Consider the following 23,152-nt stretch of genomic DNA (forward strand, 5'->3'; position numbering starts at 1 on the left):
TATGTGAGGAAAAGAATGTTAGAACTGATCAGCTTTAAATTAAGTGAGCACACAGAAAACAATGTTTTAACTGATCAGCTTTAAGGGAAATTAATACAGAGCATTCAGATGGCAAATCTTTAAATGAATGCCTAAAACCAGCTCCTTTCCTTTATCCTCTATTTCTTTCCTGAATCTGGGCTCATCACAAAAGCCTTTTTTTTTAACTCCATAGTAACTGACTTTAGCAATCCCTGTCCAACTTCTCAGGCTTGACAATATGCTACTTTATACATAATGCCATGCTTTAGCAATCAGCAGTAAGTCAGAAGTAAGGTTTAGGTCCACTGTTTATTTGAAGCACCCTTCTTAAGAGAAAATATTTATGGTAATACTTCCTTTTGTTCCTTTCCCCTTACCACTGTTTTATAGCTTTCCCTGTATTGTCTCCCCCATTTGCTGAGGTGAGTAGCTCGAGAGGACGCCTTCAACACCTGAGCGGGGGGAAGCTCAGCATCCAGGAACCTCAACTCAGAGCGGCGAGAGCCACCGAGGGAGCCTCAAGTGCTCGACAGGACTCGCTCAGGAGCCGGCAGCTCCGCTGAGGGGAGCAGGGACTCACAGGGGCGGAGCCAGGTACCAGCCCTGGAGCGCGAGCGGCCAGGAGTCCGGCGAGGCCGTTTGTGGGGCAGGCGAGCGGGGTGGAGAGCCCTCGCCTCATGCCCAAGGCCCAGTCTGGGAGCTCTGCCCTGGTGGTGGCCAGCGTAGGCAGCCAGACAGAGCCGTTGAGAGGGGAGGCTGCAGCGCAGAGCTCGCAGTGTACAGAGTGCCTGCACTGTGCTTGTGAGGGGAGGGTGCACAGTGGGCAGGGGCTGAGCTCCGGGACTCTGTCAATAGGCTGCAAGATGTCAGGGGAGCTGAGAGGAAGCAGGACTGCCTGCTCCAGGCCCAGGCTGTGCAGGGGCCTCAAGCATCCATTGTAGCTCATGGAGGAAAGAAGGAGGCTGTTAATCCAGGAAGCTGGGAAATAGTAACAAAACCAACAAAAAAAAGGAGGAAGAGGACAATTAAAAGCAAGGGGCTTCCTCCTAAATCTGACGTCCCCACCCAGAACCTCTTTGCTCTCCTGCAGGGGGCTAATGAGGAAAGATACTTGCACCATGAACAGCGGCTGGTGCACTGGTACAGAAGATCTCTGCTGGTGCTGCCAGGAAGAATCAGCGGGTTGTAGCAGTAGGTGACTACTTTGAAAGCACAGAGGCACCCATCTGTCGGCCTGACCCAGTCTCAAGGGAGGTGTGTTGCCTACCATGGGCACGGATCAGGGATGTTGCAGAGAGGCTGCCTGCTCTAGTAAGTCCCACTGACTGTTACCCACTTCTAGTTGTCCATGTGGCTGCTAGTGATATAGACAGCAGTAGCCCAGAGAACATAAAGAATTACTAGAGAGCCCTGGGAGAGGTGGTTAGGCTCAGATAGTCTTTTTGTCAGTTCTCCAGGATAAAGGGGAGGACCTTAAAAAGGCCAGGAGGATTGGCTGGGTTAATAAATGGTTAGAAAGGTGGTACCATAGTCAGGGGTTTGGGTATTTAGAACATGGGACTCAATTTGGGAGGCCAGGTCTACTGGAGGCTGGTGGAGCTGAACTGACAACGAAGTGAAAGAGCAGTTTTCTTGACCAGGCTGGTCAAGAAAGCTTTAAACTAGTTGTGTTGGGGGAGGGGGGCATCATTCCATCCCAACACACCCAGTCAGTTGCCAGCACCTATAATAAATGCTTGGAGCGATGTAGAGATATTTCTGCTGCTCCAGCCAATGAGCTGGCTTCATTTGGCACTCAGCTCAGATGCCTCAATACAAACACCCATGGCATGGGGAACAAACAAGAGGAATTAGAGATGTGTGCATGTCTAAGGGGGTATGATATAATAGGCATCACAGAAACGTGGTGGGATGGCTCCTATGACTGGAGTGTTGGAATAGAAGGTTACAGGCTCCTTAGAAAAGACAGGCCAAGCAGATGGGGAGGAGGAGTTACTATTTATGTTAGGGGTAGGCTGGAGAGTATGGAACTCTGCCTAGGGATAGGTGATCAGTTAACAGAGAGTTTGTGGGTCAGGGTTAATGGGAGAACAGCAATGGGGGACATTACTGTGGGGATCTGTTACAGACCGCCTGATCCAGAGAACTCTGTGGATGAAGCACTCTACAGACAGATAGGAACAGCCTCATGCTCACAGGACCTTGTCCTCATGGGGGACTTCAACCACCTGGACATCTGTTGGAGCGATGGTATGGCCCGGCACAAGCAATCCAAGGGTTCCTTGATTGTGTGGAAGACAACTTCCTTCAGCAAGTAATAGAGGAGCTGACAGGGGAGATGCCATGCTTGACCTTGTGCTCACCAACAAGGAAGGGCTGGTTGGAAGTGTGACACTCCAGGGCAGCTTTGGTTGCAGTGGTCATGAGATGGTCGAATGCAAGGTCCTCAGGACAGTAAGAAGAGTGTGCAGCAAGCTCACTGCCCTGGACTGCAAGAGAGCAGACTTTGGCCTCTTCAGGAATCTGCTTAGTAAGGTTCCATGGGATATAGCCCTAGAGGGCAGGAGGGCCCAAGACTGTTGGTTGATATTCAAGGATCACCTAGTACAAGCTCAGGAGTGTTGTGTCCTGACTAGAAGGAAGTGCAGCAGCAGGGCCAAGAGACCTCCTTGGATGGATAAGGAGCTGCTGAGGAAACTTTGATGGGAAAAAAACAGGCTTATAAAAGGTGGAAGCAAGGACAGGTGGCCTTGGATGAATACAGGGATATTGTCTGGAAACTAGGGACCACATTAGGAAAGCTAAGGCCCAGTTAGAATTAAACTTGGCTAGGGATGTTAAGGATAACAGGAAGGGATTCTGTAGGTACATAGCGAATAAAAGACAGACTGGAGACTACGTGGGCCCTCTCTGGAAGCCATTAGGAGAACTGGCTAGCCTGGATTTGGAGAAGGCTGAGGTTCTTAATGACTACTTTGCCTTGGCCTTCACTGGCAAAGGCTCTGACTGCACCACCCAAGTCTTGGAAGGCAGACGCAGGGACTGTGAGAATGAAGACCTTGGGCTCACTGTATGAGAGGATCTGGTTCGAGACCATCTTAAGAACCTGAACGTGCAAAAGTCCATGGGACCTGATGAATCTATCCACGGGTGTTGAAGGAGATGGCGAATGAAGTTGCAAAGCCACTGGCCATCATATTTGAAAAATTATGGCAGTCAGGTGAAGCTCCTGATGACTGAAAATGGGAAATGTAGCCCCCATTTTCAAGAAGCAGAAAATGGATGACCCGGGGAATTACAAACCAGTCAGTCTCACTTCCATGCCTGGCAAAATCTTGGAGCAGATTCTCCTGGAAGGCATGCTAAGGCACATTGTCATGATTTAAACCAAGCTGCACAGCTCATGCACTCACTCCCCACCCTTGCTCCCCCATCTTCCAGAGAGTTAGGAAGGAGAATCCAAAGAATGTAGCTCCCATGGGTTGAGATAAGAACAGTTTAATAACTAAGGTATAACATAAATCACTACTGCTACTGCTACTACTGCTAATAATAATAATGATAAAGGAAATAACAAGTGAAGAGAATACAACACCTCACCAGCCACCGACCCATAACTCAACCCACCCTGCCCGACCGAGCACCGACCGATACCTCCACCAAACCCCAGAGTCCTGGCTCTTCCGAGTAAGTCTTGGTTACATCCTGGGTATGACATGCTATGGTATGGAATACCTCTTTGGCTAGCCTGGGTCAGGTGTCCTGTCTCTGCTTCCTCCCGGCCTCCCCTCCTCCCTGGCAGAGCATGAGGCTCAGAAAGTGCTTGGACAAACCAAGCATTTGAGCAGTAACTCAAAACATAGGTGCTATCAGCAACCGTTCCCAGCCCAAAAGTCAAAACACAGCACTGCACCAGCTACCAAGAAGGAGAAAAAATGACTGCTACTGCTGAACCCAGGACACGCATGAAAAACAACAAGGTGCGTGGTGACAGCCAGCATGGCTTCACTAAGGGGAAATCCTGCCTGACCAATCTGGTGGCCTTCTATGGTGGGGCTACGGAACTGATGGACAGGGGTGGAGCAGTTGATGTCATCTACCTGGACTTGTGCAAAGTGTTCAACACTGTCCCACACAACATCCTTGTCTCTAAATTGAAGAGACATCAATTTGATAGGTGGACCACTCGGTGGATAAAGAACTGGCTGGATGGCCGCACACAAAGAGTTGTGGTCAATGGCTCAATGTCTGGCTGGAGACAGTAACGAGTGGTGTCCCTCAGGGATCGGTGTTGGAACCAGTCTTGTTCAACATCTTTGTTAGTGACATGGACAGTGGGATTGAGTGCGCCCTCAGCAAGTTTGCCGATGACACCAAGCTGTGTGGTTCGGTTGATACGCTGGAGGGAAGGAATGCCATCCAGAGGGACCTTGACACTCTTGTGAGGTGGGCTGATGCCAACCTCATGAAGTTTAACCATGCCAAGTGCAAGGTCCTACACCTGGGTCGAAGCATGACATGAGCCGGCTTCAGTGTGTGCTCACAGCCCAGAAAGCCAAACGTATCCTGGGCTACATCAAAAGGAGCATCACCAGCAGGTCAAAGGAGGTGATCCTGCCCCTCTACTCTGCTCTTGTGAGACCTCACTTGGAGTATTGTGTGCAGTTCTGGTGTCCTCAACATAAAAGGGACATGGAACAGTTGGAACAAGTCCAGAGGAGGGCAATGAGGATGATCAGGGGACTGGAGCACCTCCTGTATGAAGACAGGCTGAGAAAGTTGGGGCTGTTCAGCCTGGAGAAGAGAAGGCTGCGTGGAGATCTCATAGGAGTCTTCCAGTATCTGAAGGGGTCCTGTAAGGATGCTGGGGAGGGACTCTTCATTAGGGACTGTAGTGACAGGACAAGGGGTAATGGGTTAAAACTTAATCAGGGGAAGTTTAGATTGAATATAAGGAAGAAGTTCTTTACTGTGAGGGTGGTGAGGTACTGGAATGGTTTGCCCAGGGAAGCTGTGAATGCTCCATCCCTGGCAGTGTTGAAGGTCAGGTTGTACAGAGCCTTGGGTGACATGGTTTAATGTGAGGTGTCCCTGCCCATGGCAGGGGGGTTGGAACTAGATGACCTTAATGTCCTTTCCAACCCTAACTATCCTATCCTATTCATGTTTCAAATGCTTTCACTTACTTGAAATATTTCATCATAATTATGCAGAACTTCAGTTTGCTGTAATACTGAAATGTCTGACTTGAACCTGACCTGCGCTGGCAGCAGATTGCAGCTTGCAGCCACCCACATAAAATGACTTGAAGATCTCTGTCTACTTCCAAATGAACAAGGGCTGCTTTGGAGAATACTACCCAAGATAACCCCCAAACTGACAGCCTGGGAGGAAGTGAATTAACATGGATGCTGAGTCACTTTTCACTTAGATTGCTGTGAACAGGTAGCAAATCCAGAGAAATCAATTTGTGTACTCAGCAGTGAAACTTGTGTAAGGGTGAAAATACACCTCTTTTTTTCATACCTTTCTCCTTTTGTCGTGCAAACTGTTAGTGATGTGATGGGGACCACAATGGAAACTTGCACTTGTGGAGCCAGGGACAGGGCACTTCCCTTTACAAGGCAGCTAACTGAAACCCTTCAGGAGCCAAGGGCTGGCATGCATTCATCACACAGCTGGCAGCACCCTGGGCCCAATCTGCCTGAGAGAACAAGCACCTGGAGGCCGAAGAGAGCTCTGAGCCAAGTGTGGAAACAGCCTGCAGCCTGATGCAAAAAATTAAATAATTTGTTTGGGATGTGTGCTGTGGCCTTACAGGGAGTCTGTGGCTTGCAGGCAGAAAGAATGTGAAGAAAGAAAGAAAGGGTGTGAAGCAGCCCACCCTGTGCAGGCTGAAACAGAAGGACAGGTGGAGCAATGAGGAGCCTGCCTGCTTGCCTGCCCAAGGATGGGAAGTCAGCAGCCTCATGCTGGGATGCTACAGGGTGCTTTCGTGGGTGTATCCAGAAGGGGTTTGAATAAAGCAAAGTTTAAAATCATTGAATAAATACCCGTGGTAAACACTGAGCTCTTCCAGTGTATGTTCTGGATTTTAAACAGTTTTGTTGGTTTCAAGTTTATTTGCTTCTATGGTCAAGTTTATTAAACTAATTTATTACTGCTTCTCTTGGAATCACTTCAGAGATTCTGTTAATTTTAGGGAACAACAAAAATGAGGAAACTCTTTAGAATTAAGAAAAGGAAATTCATGAAACAGTGTTTTAATTAGCAATAAAGTCGCTTGTTGCAGGGCACCAAGATCTCTTAAAGGCTAACAGCCTGTATTTTAAAATAAAAGCATTTTTAAACTGGGTAACAGCATGTTAATTTCCCCCTTGTGCCCTTTAAGTATATTTGGAATCACATTTGTAAGGATAAAGGGGAAGTGTTTTCTTTCAGTACTTGTAAGTCTGATGTTTTATCTGAATTGGAAATTGCATTTGACTGCTGTCCTTTTTTCCCCCAGTCTTTACTGTGGCTGCATCTGCTGAAGCCGGGGGTGTAAGAGCGGGAGGAATGCAATTTACACTGGTGTAGCTTAGTGCTGAGCTCACTGGTGTTACTTGTGTGAGGTAAAGCTAAGCATACATACCTATCTGCCTCATGATTGGGATTTAGTATGAGTATATGCCTCAAGACTGGGATTTTTCCACTGGCCATTTGATCTGCTGATATTTTGGATCACTAGATCCTCCTCTCTTCAAAATTTAAAGACCCATTATATGCCATTCTGACAAATACAACTTTTCTATCTGATTATCTATATCTATTTTTTCTTTCATCCTTTGGTTTTCTGATGCTTCTGTTCCAAGCATTTGACTGTGTTTTCTCTCTTCTGTTCTTCATGTTCTTTTCTATTTTGAAATCCTCTCATTTAGGTTTCATTCTAATTCTTCTTCTAATACTAATACCTCACAGATCTTTTCCCAGTGCATATTAGCTGTCTTTCTCAGCAGATAACACGTATGCTCTCTTTCCAGCTTCCAGATCCTAGTACTTTTGTTCTTGAGTTCCAAGTGACAATAGAAGTGATTAATTCCAGGCAATTATTTGTGATTACGAAGTTGACAAAAAAGTTCTGTTAGAAGCTAGATTTGTCTGTGAAACCTTGTGCTTAATACAAAATCAACTGATCTGCTGCTATTTACCAGGCTATTGAGAGGATGGACAAAAGTATTGGTGATGGCTGTCCTAAAAGCAGAAGATATCTTCCCAACATCAACCATCGGGTTATTGCTAATGGCAGTGGCTCTTTCATAAAAACCATACCTTATGCAGACCCAAATGCCAGGCCTGGACTTTTGAGTGATCTGTGAATTTATGGAGCTCTTCACCCCTGCCTTTGTAAGTCTGATATTACTTAAGATTGTCCCTTCTAAGGAAAAAGAGATGGGTATTTTGTTCTTTCCAAGTCTCAAATCAGAGATTCTCGTCTGTGCTTCTCATTTCTCAAATCTATATGGAAGCCACTAGCTCTAGGCTGATAACTTTATGCATTCATATTTTATGGCAATGTATATAGGTTGACAAGTAATAAAAACAGAGCTCTGAAAATCAGCTCTTTCTTCTGCTATTGAATCAAAGTATCCCACAAAGACAGAAAACCTCTTTTAGTCCTTTCTGGGACTGTGTCATATTTACTGAGGTCTTTAGTCACTCTGGAAACTGGAGTTCTGAAAATATGCTGAAAATTTTGGCTGCTAGAGTTGTTTAGAAGAACAAGAGATTCTCAGACTTCTGAGATTTTAGATCAGAAGAATCATGTGTATCTCCATGGCTACCAGATCAGTTTGTGAGCATCCTGGCAGACTTCTGGTGGCCATTTTGGAAGGTTTCATAGATACACTGCTTAGTGAAAAGACTACTGTAGCCATGTGGGCTTCCTGGTGAGACCAGGGCTGCGTATAACTGACCATCAGTCAGGAGGACATACTGCTGCACCACCTTGCTATTTGACCTTGTTAAACTTTTGGTGTCAGGACTAGAGATAAACACTGTGCCCCATTTAGTGCCTTGGGATGTGGCAGTCATGGGCCTGTCTACACCTCTGTAAAATATGGACTTCCAGCATGCAAATATTTCGGTATGGGAAGAGGAGAAGTGGTGGTGCCACTGAAGGGAAGGCTTCAAGGATGTGTCAGCTTTCATGAGCACATGGATGTTTTCAAGAGCACATAGGACACAAAAGGAGAACCTTTGAAAAGGCTCAGCACTTGGGCATGCCATCTACCCCAGGTTCCACATGCATCCCTTCTTGCTATGTGCGTTTCTTATTCTACATTTTTTTATTTCTACAAATGAACCTCAGCTTCACCTCTTTAATACTACATTTTAATTCTCAATTATGCATCTTCAACACGTCTTGGATTCTTCATACTACACTTAAGAGACAAACTACTTTCAAAGGGGTGGGGATAGAGGTACAAATACTATCTTAAAGATATTCTGTACTATCTTAAAGATATTCCAAAATATACAACACTAACACTCAGCTCGTAAGCAATAGATGTATGATACAGTATCACTTTTCAGATATTGAGCTTTTGGATGTTTGTTCTTAATCCTATAAATAACTACAGATGGAAAATCACTTGCATGTGTTATTCTTTGAAAAATGGGGTTAAAAGACTTATCCAGGGTCGCAGCTGTGGTCTGGTGACAGAGAAGCAATGCTTAATAATTTCACTAGGCAGATTCTGTCTAGCTGCAGTGGTTTAAGATCTTATTGTCCCAGCAGCTGCACTGCTTGAGAAGTGACAAAATGGGATGTGTGATCGCTCCCTGGGTCACAGCTTTGTTTATCAATTTAAAGTATTAAATAGGTGTGCTGTGTTGTTTTGAACAGCCAGGGTGAAGTGAAAGGAGGTGGAAGGAGAAGTACCAGGGCATCCACACCCATTCTTATCTGATTCTTCTGTTACAGAGAAGGAGATGCCAGCTGGCAGTGAAAACTAAAGTCACTTATTGCCTCAAATCGCTCCAGCAAAGTTTGATCTTCCAGATCTTGTGGTTTGGTTAAAAAACTGCTGTTCCTCTTGGACTCTGTGTTTTGTTGAATTAATGTAAACTGACAGTGATTATAGTTCTCAAGGTGGCAATGATATATACAGCAATGCCAATAAATACTGCTGTGTCATGAAAATATATCTAAAACAGATAAAAGATGTGATCTGTTATAGTGATATATTTCAATAAGCTATAATAAGAAAATTACTATCTCACACTGTCAGTGATACCACTCTTATTTACATAGCTGTCCAATTCTTCATGGTAAGTGATGGTGCCAATGACACAGAACTGGGATGGGGTTACCTATCTAGACTTTACTGATCCTCAGTTTCAGATGGATTATTAAACTTGTAGTTTCACTTTGTAAAGTTTGAGTAGCAGCTTAAAACTTATGCATATATTATGTAGTCCATTTTTACTGTCTTGCATACTCTTAGTCATAACTTCCTTAAACTGCAGAGGGTAATTGATCATAACTTTCCTAATGCTGCAAATCTTTACATGTGGGAGTGATCTTATACACTGATCTGTGTATGATCAGTCTGCCTGATCACCAACTGTCTGATCAGCAACCGTGCCTTAAACAGTCTGTGCTCCCTACATCATGCTGTGCAAGTATTTATATGGCTATTCAACAAATGAGAACTCATCTCATGGAGAAATAACCCATTAGTACTTTGTTGCCTATTTGTTTTTACTGGGTTGTTTGTCATTTCCCTGATTTGGTTCATTGCACAGCGTCATAAATGCTCCAGTGATACAGCTCTGTCCAATCTGAAGATAATTTGAATGGCTTTATCAGGATATTTAAGTGCCTCTTCCTGTTAAGTCTCCTTTATCTGCATCTATCTACAGTATCTACTAGAATCAACTTAGCAAGTTGCAGTTTACCCCACTCCTTAGGGCTCTGAATGTGATAACTGCTTGTCTTTCTGTCCTTATTGTGTCTTCCTTTGCAAACACCTCTGCCTTGCAGGTACCAACTAGCCATTTCACTCCAATAGTACAAATGGTATAACATAATAAAGCTAAATTTGTTTGAAAATTATGGTCACTGTAGGCCTTTGAAGTCCTTTGAGGGCATGCAACTTCTATTTCAGAGATGAAAAAGAGAACATATGCCCAAAACAAGTCTTTTTTTTTAATTATTATTTTTGGGCCAAAAGCCTTTTCCATCCACTGATGCAGGACTGCTGGAAGTCTCAGGCTGCTGCTTGGAGACAGGTCCATGTTTCCTCAGCCCTAGTCAGTTGTTCTTATACTGACCCTTCTTTTGTGCCAGCCCAGCTCACAACCTGGTAACCACAACAATAAACCCAAAAGAGTACTTTTTAGCTGGATCACTTACCGACTCAGATCCTTTCATGGCCATGCCCTGCAGAGAAGGTGATACAAAAGCAGGTTATGCCTCTGCTTGCCCTGGCACAGTGCCGCTCAAAATTTGACCAATCCAAAGTATCTGTTACCTCTCTTAGTCTGGGTTACTAGGTCTAAATGGTTCAGTAGACAAATGCTTCCTAATTTCTAGATTTATGACATATCTAAATAGTCACACTGGTAAAATTTACAAGGGGTGTGTGTGTGTGGGGGACATGATGAAATTTTGATGGCTTACTTTTCCCATTCCCTAGAATTAAGAATACAGCAAAATGTCAACTTTTCCTGTAAAACTGGCTAAACTTCAGCTTTTGACAGTGTAACAGTCTATTGTGGTATGAATATTTTGTATTCATAGTCAACATGCAAAGCCTCTGAGCACAGATTAGATTTTTATTAACACAGATATCTATATTCTGGCCAGAGAGCTTCAAAGTCCCCTATTCCTCACGAGGGAATCAAACAGGAGTTCAATGCCCTTCTTATTCTAAAGGTAAAGAAAAGATTGATGGAATGTGTCTCAGTTCTCTTCCTTCCCCCCCTCCTCTCTTTAAAGTAACAAAGTGTATTTTTATTTCACAGCAATTTTAATTTTACCATAGTAGGTCTTCATATGAAAGTTTACAAACCATACTCTGTACAGTATCTCAAGTTAGGTCAGAATTAATATTATTTAAATATAGAATTAAATTTAAGCTCTGCAAAGTTAAAGCTTATCTTTAAGTAATACAAAAATGTCACACACCTGGAAAAACAAGCTAGCTGTACAATTAGCCCTTTGGATAAAAACCCACTGAGATGTATGAAAATTGAGGTGATGCTTATGCTATAACACTAGTCTCAATCCTGTGCCATTTGTGTCAGTGGAGATGAATAAATTGTGAATCAAATTAAGGTTAGTCTCACAGACCTTAACCTTATTCCCACTGAAATTCTGAAGTTAATGTGAGCAGGTAGTGGGGTCAGACTTGTAAAGTGAAATCCTGAATACATTAAGTTAATGGAACTTGTTACAGAATATGATTATCTCCCTTACTGTCTTACTGTGGATTTAAAAGGATAATGCTACATAAATTCTCCAAACATTATCTTCACAAGTCTAGTTTTTTTTGGGGTTTTTTGGTTGTGAAAAATCTTACGTGCTTAAATTGATGTGTTTTCTTATATCCAGGTTCATTTTGGTTTTGACTGTTACTAACCTAGTGCGTGGAGCAACATCTCCATGCCCAAATAATCTTGACATGTGAAAGAAAGTAATTCTACTACTCATGTATTACAAGGATTTTCCTAAGTATTAAAAAGTATTATTTTGTGCCTCATGTAAACTGATTAAGTGCCATATATGATCATTCAGATGTGTAACTTTAGTTCCTTATCCCAAAGCTAACTACTGCTGATTTATGGCTGATGGCTTTGTAAAATGTACTTTGGGCCAGTTTACCCATTTTTACCCCTATTTACCATATGCTATGGCCTATATACCCTTAAATTGCATTTTATCATTTAACAAACAATGAAATTATAGCTATTTTTAAAGGCTAGCTTCATAATAATCGTAACATAAACATAATTCCAGTGTTTGGCATTCCCATTCAATTGTGATTGTCCAAATGTCAGTCTGAAACCCATAATTTTGTGTTTTTCTCTTACATCTCTATTTTTAAACAGCTTCTAGATAACTACATTATTAGAAGGCCTCCCTTAAATATTAAACTATGATCAAAGAGTCTTCTACTTTTTTAAGAACACCAAAAGGAGCCTTCTGGGTCATATCAAAGGTTTGTATATCTCTTTGCATATTCTTCTAGTGAGGCCTAAAGCGGGTGCTCAGTGGAGAGCCAGGCAAATTGGTATCTGGAATACTCCCTCTCTCTCTCCCTCAGCCTCCTACAAACGTTTTGTGACTCAAGAACTTCCTGAGCTAGGGGTGTTAGAGGGTATTTCCATGCCTTCAGTACTGCTCATAGGTGTCTCTTGTTTCTTCCTAACTACATAAGTTCAGTGATTTCGTAGTATGTTATTTGGGATTCTTTCTTTTTTTTTGGCATAGTATTTAAACGTGTGCAAAGAACTTTTTCAAAAGAAACAAGGAAATAGTGGAGTTTTCATTCATGTTGCCAACATCACTTCTTTTCTCTCCTGCAACAGCAGTTCCATTGACAATGTCTTGCTGCTGCAGAAGTCTCTCATTTCTGAATTTCAGGCTGCTAGCTGACACCTTCCAGGCTCCAGAGGAACACATGTCTCTTGGATAGGGAAACCAAGGTCTTCATTGGAGAAAGCAGACTTTCTTAACCGGTATGGAGCCCTTGAAGTTGGCTTGGTGTTCAGTGGCGAGCCCGAGCTGCCTGTGGAGCACAGGGAGAAGTACTCATGGCAACCCATGTTGCTAGGCAGATGGATGATTGTGTTTTGTTCCTGCCACTGTGTTCTCAGGGATCCTGGCTTCACTTCTAGATATAATTAATGGTAATAAAGTCTGAAGGTTAAAATATGTGGATCTCTAGGGCCATTTCTGAGCCTGGGTGTGATGGGGAACAGCATCCTAGCACTTACATATAAAATCAAGAGCTTTTTTTCTGCTGCAGCTCTTTAGGTATAGTCCCAGAGGCCAAGCACTGCCAGAGTGCCTTGACATTGAGCAATATTGCTGAGGGAAAGAAATGCTTCCTTTTTCCTAGTAACTCATTTGTAATGCATGTTCAGTCACTTTTCCTAAAATGCAGCTTTACTGAAGCTGGATAGGAGCAGCTAAAGATCCATAGGATAGTAGCTGTCTATGAGCAGCAAGAGATATTTGCCAGGACAGTTTCAAAGCCATCCTGTGGACTGAAAAGGATTTGAGAAGCTGCTATTATAAGTGACCTTCAAACCTATTTTTTCCCTTTCTTTCCTTCTGAGTTTTACTTAAAGATTAAGCCAGCCAGTGAGCCTTCTCCCTCTAAAAAAACATCTTGCCTTACTGTCTTCCTCCCTATCTCTCCCTCACTTCTAATTGCATGTTCCAGTTTCCTGGCTGTGCTGATGCAAATGCTTCCCAGACCTTTTACCAAGCTTCTTAATATGGCAGAAAACTATTCACTTTTGGATTGTTTTTACTACTTAGTGACTCATATCAGCTCTCAATGAATGGCAGAGCCAGCACCAGGTAGAAAAAGCTGGATCAGAATGTGCAGCCAGCGGTAGAGGAGGAAGGGCAAAACAAAGAAAGAGCTGGATCCTCCCTGTTCAGCACTGGTGAATGCCATGTGTCTCAAGGAATTATACCCCGACATCTTATTTAAGAGATCAGACCTTGGGCTTCTAGATTTAGTATCTGTATTAAAGGTAAGGGAACTCCCTTGTCGATGTGTGTGCTTTTTTTGCTGGTGAGTGCGGGAATACTAATATTTTTCAAAAAGAAAACAAAATGATGACAGGTAAGTTAATATGGACTCTCAGCAGCCTGGAAGAGGTCAATAGTAGAGCAAATAATTTTTTTGCCTCTCCCCACTCTGTTAGGCTCCTCCTCATCTGATCCAAGCTTAGGATGGAAGCTTGCATTATCAAAGAGAACAAGCCAGAAGAGAAGCTGTCTTCCCTCCTACACATCAAGGAATGACGTAGCTGCTCTCAGTATAATTTACCCCAAATCTGAAGGGAAAGATACAGCATAGGCAAGGAATGATGGAGTATTTTTCTCATTTTTATCTGATTGCTGTGGATCATTTGAGTGAACAGATAATGTTTAGATAATACTCTGTTTTGAAGAAGCTGTTTCTGAGTCACTAGGATCAGCTGCTGAGCCCAGAGAAAGAGTGGAATGAGGATGACAAGTGCACTTGGGTCATTTGTGTTATATTAGTGAAAAAGGGTACTGTGACATGGAAACATCCTGAGTGGGAGGGCTGTACCCATTATCTCCAGAAGAGTTGCAGGTAGAGCCCCATCACAGAATCATAGCTATTAATTTACTTTCTCTGTGAAGGGCAATTGAATACACTTATTTGTGCCTTAAGTTATGTGGTCCCCAAGGATCCACAGTTGGAGTTCTATAGCAAAGGTCTTCAGCAAGAGTTTGGAGCAAAGATGTGTCCAAACGCTGCAACCCTGAAGGTATGGGGGACACTGTGTTGTAGGATGTTATTACACCTCCTTGAACTGATCTTTTACATCACTTCTCCCATCTTAGAACTGTTTCTTACTGCTGAACAAATTTCTGAACATATGCATGGAAAATATACAGAATGTGTGATAGGACCCTGATAGCTGAGAGGAATGTATATGATGAAATTAGGTGCAGAGGCAGGGGTATCTTATGTCTATTTCAGTGGATTCAGGCTTCATATCAACAATGCTGGTTTCTTCCATATTTTCCCTGAGATATTTTCTGACATTTTTAAATGAAAAGTTACAAGTTTAAAAGGGTATGTTCTCTTCAAAAGAGCTCTTTAAAGATCTTTCATGCAGCAGCTGATATTTCAAGCTGTTGAATTAGTAGTTCTGGGTTTCCTTTTGTACTTATCTGTGCCAAAATGCGATTAGTTGTTTCAGCCCACTCATACCCTTGGTTTGAGATGTCTGTGCATTAAGTTAGAAGGGAAACAGTCATGTGGTTCGGGTCCAATATTTGATCTGCATTATAACTGTTACCATTTTTTTTCCTACATAGATTTTTTTCAGGGTATGTCGCCAGGAAATTTTAAAGCAGTGAATTCTAGTTCTGAAGTGCTTTCTTATTCCCTATATTGTACTGCTTCTGGAGACAGGCAAGGCATCAAAGCCCTGTGTGTCTGGAACATGGGGAAGAAGGAGAAACAAGTGCTGATATTTGGCTGCAAGCTATTGAAAGCAAAAGGAAACTCCAAGCTGAAACAGATGATGCAAATTAAGCACTTTGATATACAGTAATGTCCTGAGTGGAATCTCAATAACACAGGTAGGACAGGGCAAAATCCTGTTTGCTGAAATGAGTATCAGCTGTAAGTCACACAAGATTCTGCACCTAGGCTAAAGGTATCAAACATAGTAAGTGCAAACATCCATAATCTGATCAATACTTTTATACACTGAACAATGCTCTCTCTGAGGAGCTATTGTGGCAGCTCCTGAGGGCCAGAGTCAGCTGCTACAACAGGACATACACATTGTGGCATACACAACGTGTCATAGCTGTTATGTACTTCACGATTTCCCCTTTCATGACTGGCTTTTACACGTGTTGGCATTCCTGTTGAAGGAAACAAAGACAAGCATTTGTCAAATAGGAAACTGTGCTGAGGAAAGCCAAGCACAAGCCGTGGTGATATTGCTGGGAAAATGTTAAAGTTAGTGGACTGAGTGGAGTAACTGTCTTATTGCTTTGCAGTGACTCACTTTAAAGGCTACTGTAAAAACACAAGAATCTCAATAAATCAGGACAACAGGCAATATTTGTATCTACGTTAAAGCTGAATGTTGTCATATTTTGGGTATGGATTTGACATGAAAACCTGAATAACTAGAACAGGATTTAAAAAGCTTTTATAGGCAAATGTGTTAAACACTTTGAATTAGTGTAGCATTTGTAGAAAAGCCGTAAATGTCCTATGATGAATCAGGTGATCTTGAAAATGATGTAAGGAATCTAATGCTGGGCACAATATTCAAGAACATGTAATTTGACATTTGGGGTAGGCAGGATAAGAAATAAGAAAGATTTATCCTTGTCAAAATTATGTACTTTGCACTGTTCTTCAGTTTCAGACACACAACTGATCCACCACTATAGATCTACAAGCAGGAAAGACTGTTTTCTGTGCAGTGGGGTTGAGAGAATAAGAAGTGGGACCCCTGTAAGACTGAAAGAGCCTTTCCTTCTGCTGCATCCTCTAACTTGGGCTGCCATGCTGTTCTCACCACAACTTCTGTTATCAATTGAAGAGGAAACAATCTGTGCTACTTCTGTAGTCAAACATGTAATTTGAAATATTTAATATTTACCCTAATAAACTGTTAAAGTCAGAAGATAACCTTTCAGAGGGATCAACTTTATTAGCATAATCAGCTGTTCTCCCAGCAGAGTAGAGATGTATTCTCTTGGGTATCTTTTATAACCTCCTTACTCTGAGCCACGCTTGATAAAAATGCAGAAAGAAGTGGCTGAAAGGCAAATAGCAAATGTTAAAATTTTACAAAAAAGTGACTATTCTAAAGCAAAGAAGCCCTATTTGGGTTCAATGTGGGTTGTTTTGTTTTAATTTCAGGCTTCCACAAACACTGAGCACATCATAACTTTGAGAGGTGGAGGAAGAGTCATCCAAATGGGCTTTGCAAAAATTTAACATCCAACAAGCAAGCACCTGCTGTGGTGAGGACAAGGTTTAGTTCTAAGAATTTCATAAATATTTATTATCTATGAATATGTGGTTTCATCTTGCCTGAATATTAATATTTATATTTTTTTCTACTTTCACAGTTGTTTTAGAGTCAGAAGAAGCAGGCATGGCAAGTGTGTCTGCTAAAACACACAGCTAAATTTAAACTGCACAGTTTTATTTAATATTGCTAAGACAGAATATTTTAGCTGTTTTGGCGTGATGGTATTTAGAATAAAATGTTCTTTCACTTCCTAAAGCTCAAATACATGAAAATCTCAGCAATTGCTGGGAAAACTATTTTTAAGAGAAGAGGGCTACTGTGAAGGGTCAGGATTAAGGGGCTCATTCAACGGCCCCCACCTCATAGGATAGATGCGGGTTTTAGTCACCTTTTCCATCTCTTCAGCACAATGCGGAGTGATGCCCGAAACACCAGTGTGAGGTGGTGTGGGGCCCCGTGCCGGGGGCGCAGACCGAGCCTGGACCTCCGCACTGGCATCCGCATTTTGGGCTTGATCCACATTTTGAGAGGGCCTGTGACCGTGGCTCCCTGTGCTGTGCGGCACTGAGCCTGCACGCAGAGCCTCCAGCGGTCTGCCTCCATCCCCCTCCCCTTGCTACGGACCTTAGCAGGCTGCGAAGGCCGCAAAGAAAGCGCTTTCAGCCCTGCCCGGCCCGGTGAGCAGGCCGCGGACAGCCGGCGGGAGCAGAGGCCCCGTCAGGCCAGTGTCGCCATGGCGACAGCGCGAGGCTGCTGCCATGGCGGAGAAGGAGGGGAACGGCGAGGGTAAGGCCGGGGCCGGGGCCTGCTGCCCGGCGGGGTGTACGGGAAGGCCGACGGGAGCCGGGCACCGGCCGAGGGGGGTCAGCCTCGCCACGTCCTCCTGCGTCCGGCGGCGGGAGAGGCGGCAGCCGACGCGGTCTGCCCTGCCCGGGGTTGGTGCCAGGGATGGCACACGGGCAAGACGGATACAGTCATATACCTGCGTGTGTGCGCGCATGTGTCATATATATATATATATATATATATATATATATATATGAATGCATGCACATGTACCTATTTACACACACGCATAAACACACCCCCTGCGCCCCCTATTCCTCTCAAGGTGTCCACACCGGTGCCTCCACCTCAGGCCTGCCCCCAGCTCAGAGCCAAGGGTTTCTCCTCAGCACTCCCTGGCACAGGGGGCGCCACCAGCCGCCTGCTGCAATGCCACCCGTGGCCAATGCCACCCGCGGGAGATGGCCATGGGAGCTGCCAGCCTTAAGGCTGTGCTACTGCCATGCAGTGAACACCTGGAGTTGATGGTGGTGGGGCCGACCACACTGTCACACAGGAGGGTGGCTTCCAGGGCAGCTGTGACAGCTGAACCAGCTGCTGGAGCCAGTTGGTCGTCACCCCTTGCAGTCATTTGTGGATGCATCGGGCTCTCTCTGCCAGGAAAATGTAATCTGTGCTGCTGATAGCACCATGGCTTATTTTTAGAGGCAAGTGTGTTCTACTTTAGGGAGTGTTGCGAGAAATTGTACTTTACAGGCTAAAGGTAGTTTCTCTTGCAAGGATATTCAAGTGTCGTTTCAAGAAAAACATACTTTCTGTAAAACTCACAATATTGTGACTTCTAAAATCTGTCCTTTCCATAAGTAAACTCGTGTGTGTTGTAATAGTTTGCAAATTTTGAACATTGTATTTGAAATACTCTAAATAATGGATTGTTTTGTATTATTTGGGAAAAATCCCAATATATCCCATAGAAAAGTCCTGTATAAATAGTTGCTGTAGATGGTGATAAATGAGTAATTTGATTTTGGTAGAAGTATTTCTAGCTGCCTTTTGCAGCACATCTTGCAGAAGTGAAGAACTAAGACTGATGTAGCTTCAGTGAGGACTGTTCTAAAGTATTATTCTTTTTATATTGTTTTTAATTTTTGTTTAGTCTTGTGGAGGGATATTTTTTGCATATTTCCAGTTTTGCAAATGAAGCTGAGGCACAGTGCTGGCAGAGATAGATAGAAATGGTAGAATAACAGCCTAGAAGTCTGCCGAACCATCTGAGAAGAAGGAATCTAGTATTCTGGCAGGATAACAGTCATACTGGAACATTCTGGCTCCATATATTTCGGGCACCCATATGTAAGATACTGAGATTTTGCATCATTTTGTCAATCCACAGGCAGGAACTCTTGGCAAAGGAAGGTCATGGGGGGTTGATTGTTTGATTAATGGCTTTTAATGCTGTTTTTGTAGTTTCAAATTGAGAATACTTTGTAAGAAGTTTACTGTATTACTGGAGGCAGACTCTCTTGGTGGTGTTTTTTGTTGTTGTTGTTTTTTTTTTTTATTACTTCATGTTTTTTTTAAATAATCTTCTAGTGGAAAGTTGTGCTGTTATCCTAAATGACCTTGATCCAGAAATGCCATTCCTGGCCCTACCAGGCTTCCTAATGCGTTATGGAAAGTGACACTGGGCTTTGTTTCCTGCCTGTAGAATGAGTACAATAAATTGTACCAAACAGACAAGGTGTCTGATTGACCTTCTGCCACTCACAAGAATCCCAGTCTGTTATTAGGCAAACCAGCTGCTTATTGCCCTATAAAGGTGTTTCATTATTACAGACAGGGCTGAGGTAAACCAACAGTCAGTGTCTCATTAAACTGCAGAAGTAATCCCATAAGAGTTAAGGCCATTACACACATTTAGAGTTACTAGTAGGGTTCTTGCAGGTAGAGGTTAGAGGGTTAAAGGGGATTCCCTGCTTCTGGATTCACACATTGATCATTCTTTCTTTCAGACAAGTGTTCCACATCTATGCAAACTGCAACTTTTACTTATGCTTCAAACAGGATGATAACATTAGTTGTATTGTCAAATAACTAGTCTTTAGGATATTCCTCTCAGTTCTTTGTAGAATTTCAGTTCCACCAGCTTTCATGGTGAGTTTCCCTTAGGTCCTATCATTGTCTTCGTCAGAGTTAAAATGCCTGCTTAAATGTTTTACATATGTACATGATGTACACAAGGCCAAATCCTCTTGTACATCATGTTACTCACATGAGCATTACCCCCTAACTTATGCAAATCTTATGAATAAAATCTTATATAAGTAATATGCATAAGTGTTAATGGGATCATGCCCATACTATCTCTAGCTTCATATTTTATGTATGAATTTGTATCCCTAATTTGTGCTTTCAACATTGTTTAATGTTTTTTCTTCATACCCATCTGATTACACTAGAATGTTTGCTTAATCTTTCTCTTCTGTATATTTGCTGTCTTCCCTCCGATCATTCCTTCCCTTTTTCTGCTACTTAATTCAGTCTGTCTGTTCTTCCATTTGCTCTCAGATACTGTCTTTGTAATTTGACATAACATGTCAGATTTTCTAAGCTTTAATACCTCTGATCTCAATACTGATATTACTAAAACGTGAAAGCAAAATGTCATTCTGGTAGTGCCTAAAGTAGAACTAGACAGAAGACAAGGACATATTTTTATCCAGCTGGGATTTAAGAAATCACATGAAAGTACATAAAGGAAAGAACACTCAGTGTTCCTATATCATTATGTAATTGATCAGTATTAGAGTTTTTCTAAGACCATATTCTTTGTGCAAGAGAGCGCACATTTAAAATGTGATTAATAAGTCATGAATCTTAATCCAAAGGGATGTATATCCTGGCATCTATCAGAAACAGGGTGGACAGCAGGACAAGGGAAGTGATCATCTCCCTGTGCCGGGCACTGATGAGGCACCTTGAATACTGCTTTCACTTCTGGGCCTGTTGTTATAAGAGAGATAATGAGTTGCTGGACTGGCTCCAGAAAAGGGCAGCGAAGCTGCTGAAGGGTATGGAGAATAAGTGTTATGAGGAACAGCTGAGGGAACTGGGGTTGTTTAGTCTGGAGAAGAGAAGACTCGGGGCAGGCCTTATCACTCTCTACAACTACCTGAAAGGAGGTTGTAGTGAGGTGAGGGTTAGTCTTATCCCAAGTAACAACTGACAGGACAAGAGGTAATGACCTCAAGCTGCACCAAGGGAGGTTTAAATTGGATATTGAGAAAAATTTCTTCACCAAAAGGGTGGTTAGGCATTGGAATAGGCTGTCCAGAAAAGTGGTGGAATCACTATCCTTGGAAGTGTTCAAAAACCTTGTAGATGGGGCCTTTAGTGGCATGGTTTAGTGGTGGTCCTGGGATAATGATTAGACTTGAGGGTCTTAAAGATCTTTTCCAACCTAGCTGATTCTGTGATTCAGTATTAAATAGTCTGAGCTCTGGTTCACCCATGTATTGCCATATGGAACCGAGTAACTATTTCTGGATAACAGATGTCTTCCAGAAAGATTCTGATGTGAAGACCTACAGACATGGAGAATAACCTTTCTGCTATGCTGGTTTTCTCTGGTAAATGGTTAGTAGTTGTTCTTGGTAGTTTGAGTTACAGCTGTAGTATGTAATTGGGTTTCACAGATCTTTTTCCCCACTTACAAAGCAGTCACATGGAGGTTGCTAGTGGAGGGGGGAGTTTTCACCCCAAGTTTAGTCCTTTATGTAAATACAGTAACTGTTCAATCAGATATATGTATCTCTCTCTAATTGCCCCAGTTTCCTGCATTGCATGCTGGTGAAATCAGAAATGTACTTGGAGCTTACATTTAGTAAGAACTAGCTACATTTTGCATTCTACATTTACCTTCTGGCAAAGAAGAAGAGTTGCTCCTGCTTCACGTGCCCTGCTGCGTCTGAATGTAGGGTCTAAACCTTCCTTCTCCATGGCACATGGCTCCGCCTGGATTCTGTATCGGTAGAGATATTGAAAATGTGCTGCCACTGCTCATTCTGTTTTAGTGAAGTTGCATGTCCAAGGTTGGAGAGCCTAGTAGCTGCCATAAGCACTGTAGGCTGTCATAACCATTAATTCTGCTCAGAGCACAATTAACACGAGAGTTTCAAATATGACATGGGAAAGTGCTTAAGCTCTTTATGACTTTGGGGAATCCCACTGAACGGGATAACATGATGCACATGACGTTTAAGCACGAGTACATTTAAGGGTCTTGCTATATTGAGGACTTAAAAATGTATTGTTGAGGGTTTTGCGAATAAGCATTGATGTTTGAAAGGTACGGAAGCTGTGGGTTACATAGTCACACTTACAATAAACTTTCAGGCTAAAGTAGTCCATCAGGCACTTTATCTCTGATTCAAAAAGTGGCAGTGTTTCATTTATGGGGAATAATAAAAAATTGTATGGGTTGTTGAGAATAAGTAGCTTTCACAAGGCTCAAGCAAGTAGTATTTAATCTCTAGAAGAAAGACTGAATATATGAAATCACTTAGGAAATCAGTTTTATCACAGTGGAATTTACAGATGAACACTATGTATATTTTTATATCATCTTGTTGACACTGCTGTGAGAAATTACACTAGGAGAAAAGTTTATAGCTTTTATTAGACTGTAAAGCAGTTTACCTTGCACCTTGACATCAGAGGTGTGTTTTAATATTTGTACTTATTTCAGAGTGAAGCAAAAAATTAATTACGTCCCTCTCCCATGGACAAACAGAGGCTGTATATCAGATCCTCTTGGCTATACTCCTGCAGTTAAAGTTGATCTCAAATGGATGTAGAATAGGTAGTTGCAGATTGATAGGTTTCTTGTTCCCATGGTACACAAAATGGCACATTTTTTTTGGGTTTGGCTCTTACTCTAGCTTACTGAATAAAAAACTGCCAGGTTTGCAGAAAGTCTTTAAACTTTTTTGTCTTTTAAACAATGCCAACCAGCACATACACAGTGCTGAGAGGGAGGTTGCAAGCTCCCACAAATTATCTTTTCAACAATAGTTAATGTGTTATTAAGAATTTCCATGTCTACATACTAATTATTCTCAGATCTGAGGAGCTGAGTTTGTTCTTTTCACAATTTAGGAGTACCTCTATTTTGTCTGAGCAGATACTCACTGCTAATCGCAATGAAAGGTGGCTAAAGGCTGGGGAAGGGAAATGGTCTTTCAGGCAGCAGGGGTCTGACATGAGCCTGTTGTCAGATGTGCTCAGGGTTTATCCCCGAGGTGGGAGGTGGCAATGCAGCCAGAAGTGCTGGTCACACCACTGCTCTGCCCCAGCCAAATCTTGCCACTGCTCTTCCTGCCGTGGAGGTATGGTTGAGGTGTTAACAACCATAGCTTTCAAAAGCTTACCAAGTTTCATCTTAAAACCAGTAAGGATTATTGTGTTGCTAGAGTAAAGTCACAGGAGGTCGTGGACCATTCCTGCCTATGATCAGACCATTCCTGCCTATGATCAGGTTGAAAATTGGACATGAATTCTGAAATTTACCTATGAACAG

At 42.7% G+C, this 23,152-nt stretch overlaps 1 protein-coding gene across 1 annotated transcript in view; it reads left to right on the top strand.

The window, feature by feature from the left end:
* The first annotated feature begins 17,197 nt into the window (after nt 1-17,197).
* Nucleotides 17,198-23,152, top strand: part of EFCAB2 (EF-hand calcium binding domain 2) — a 32,716-nt gene continuing 26,761 nt past the window's right edge. The window contains exons 1-2 of the mRNA XM_034060767.1: nt 17,198-17,344; nt 17,418-17,574. Of these exons, the coding sequence (XP_033916658.1) occupies nt 17,198-17,344; nt 17,418-17,574 (304 nt within the window). The remainder of the gene's footprint in view (nt 17,345-17,417; nt 17,575-23,152) is intronic.

This window comes from Melopsittacus undulatus, chromosome 3, assembly GCF_012275295.1.
Source record: "Melopsittacus undulatus isolate bMelUnd1 chromosome 3, bMelUnd1.mat.Z, whole genome shotgun sequence".
NCBI lineage: Eukaryota > Metazoa > Chordata > Aves > Psittaciformes > Psittaculidae > Melopsittacus > Melopsittacus undulatus.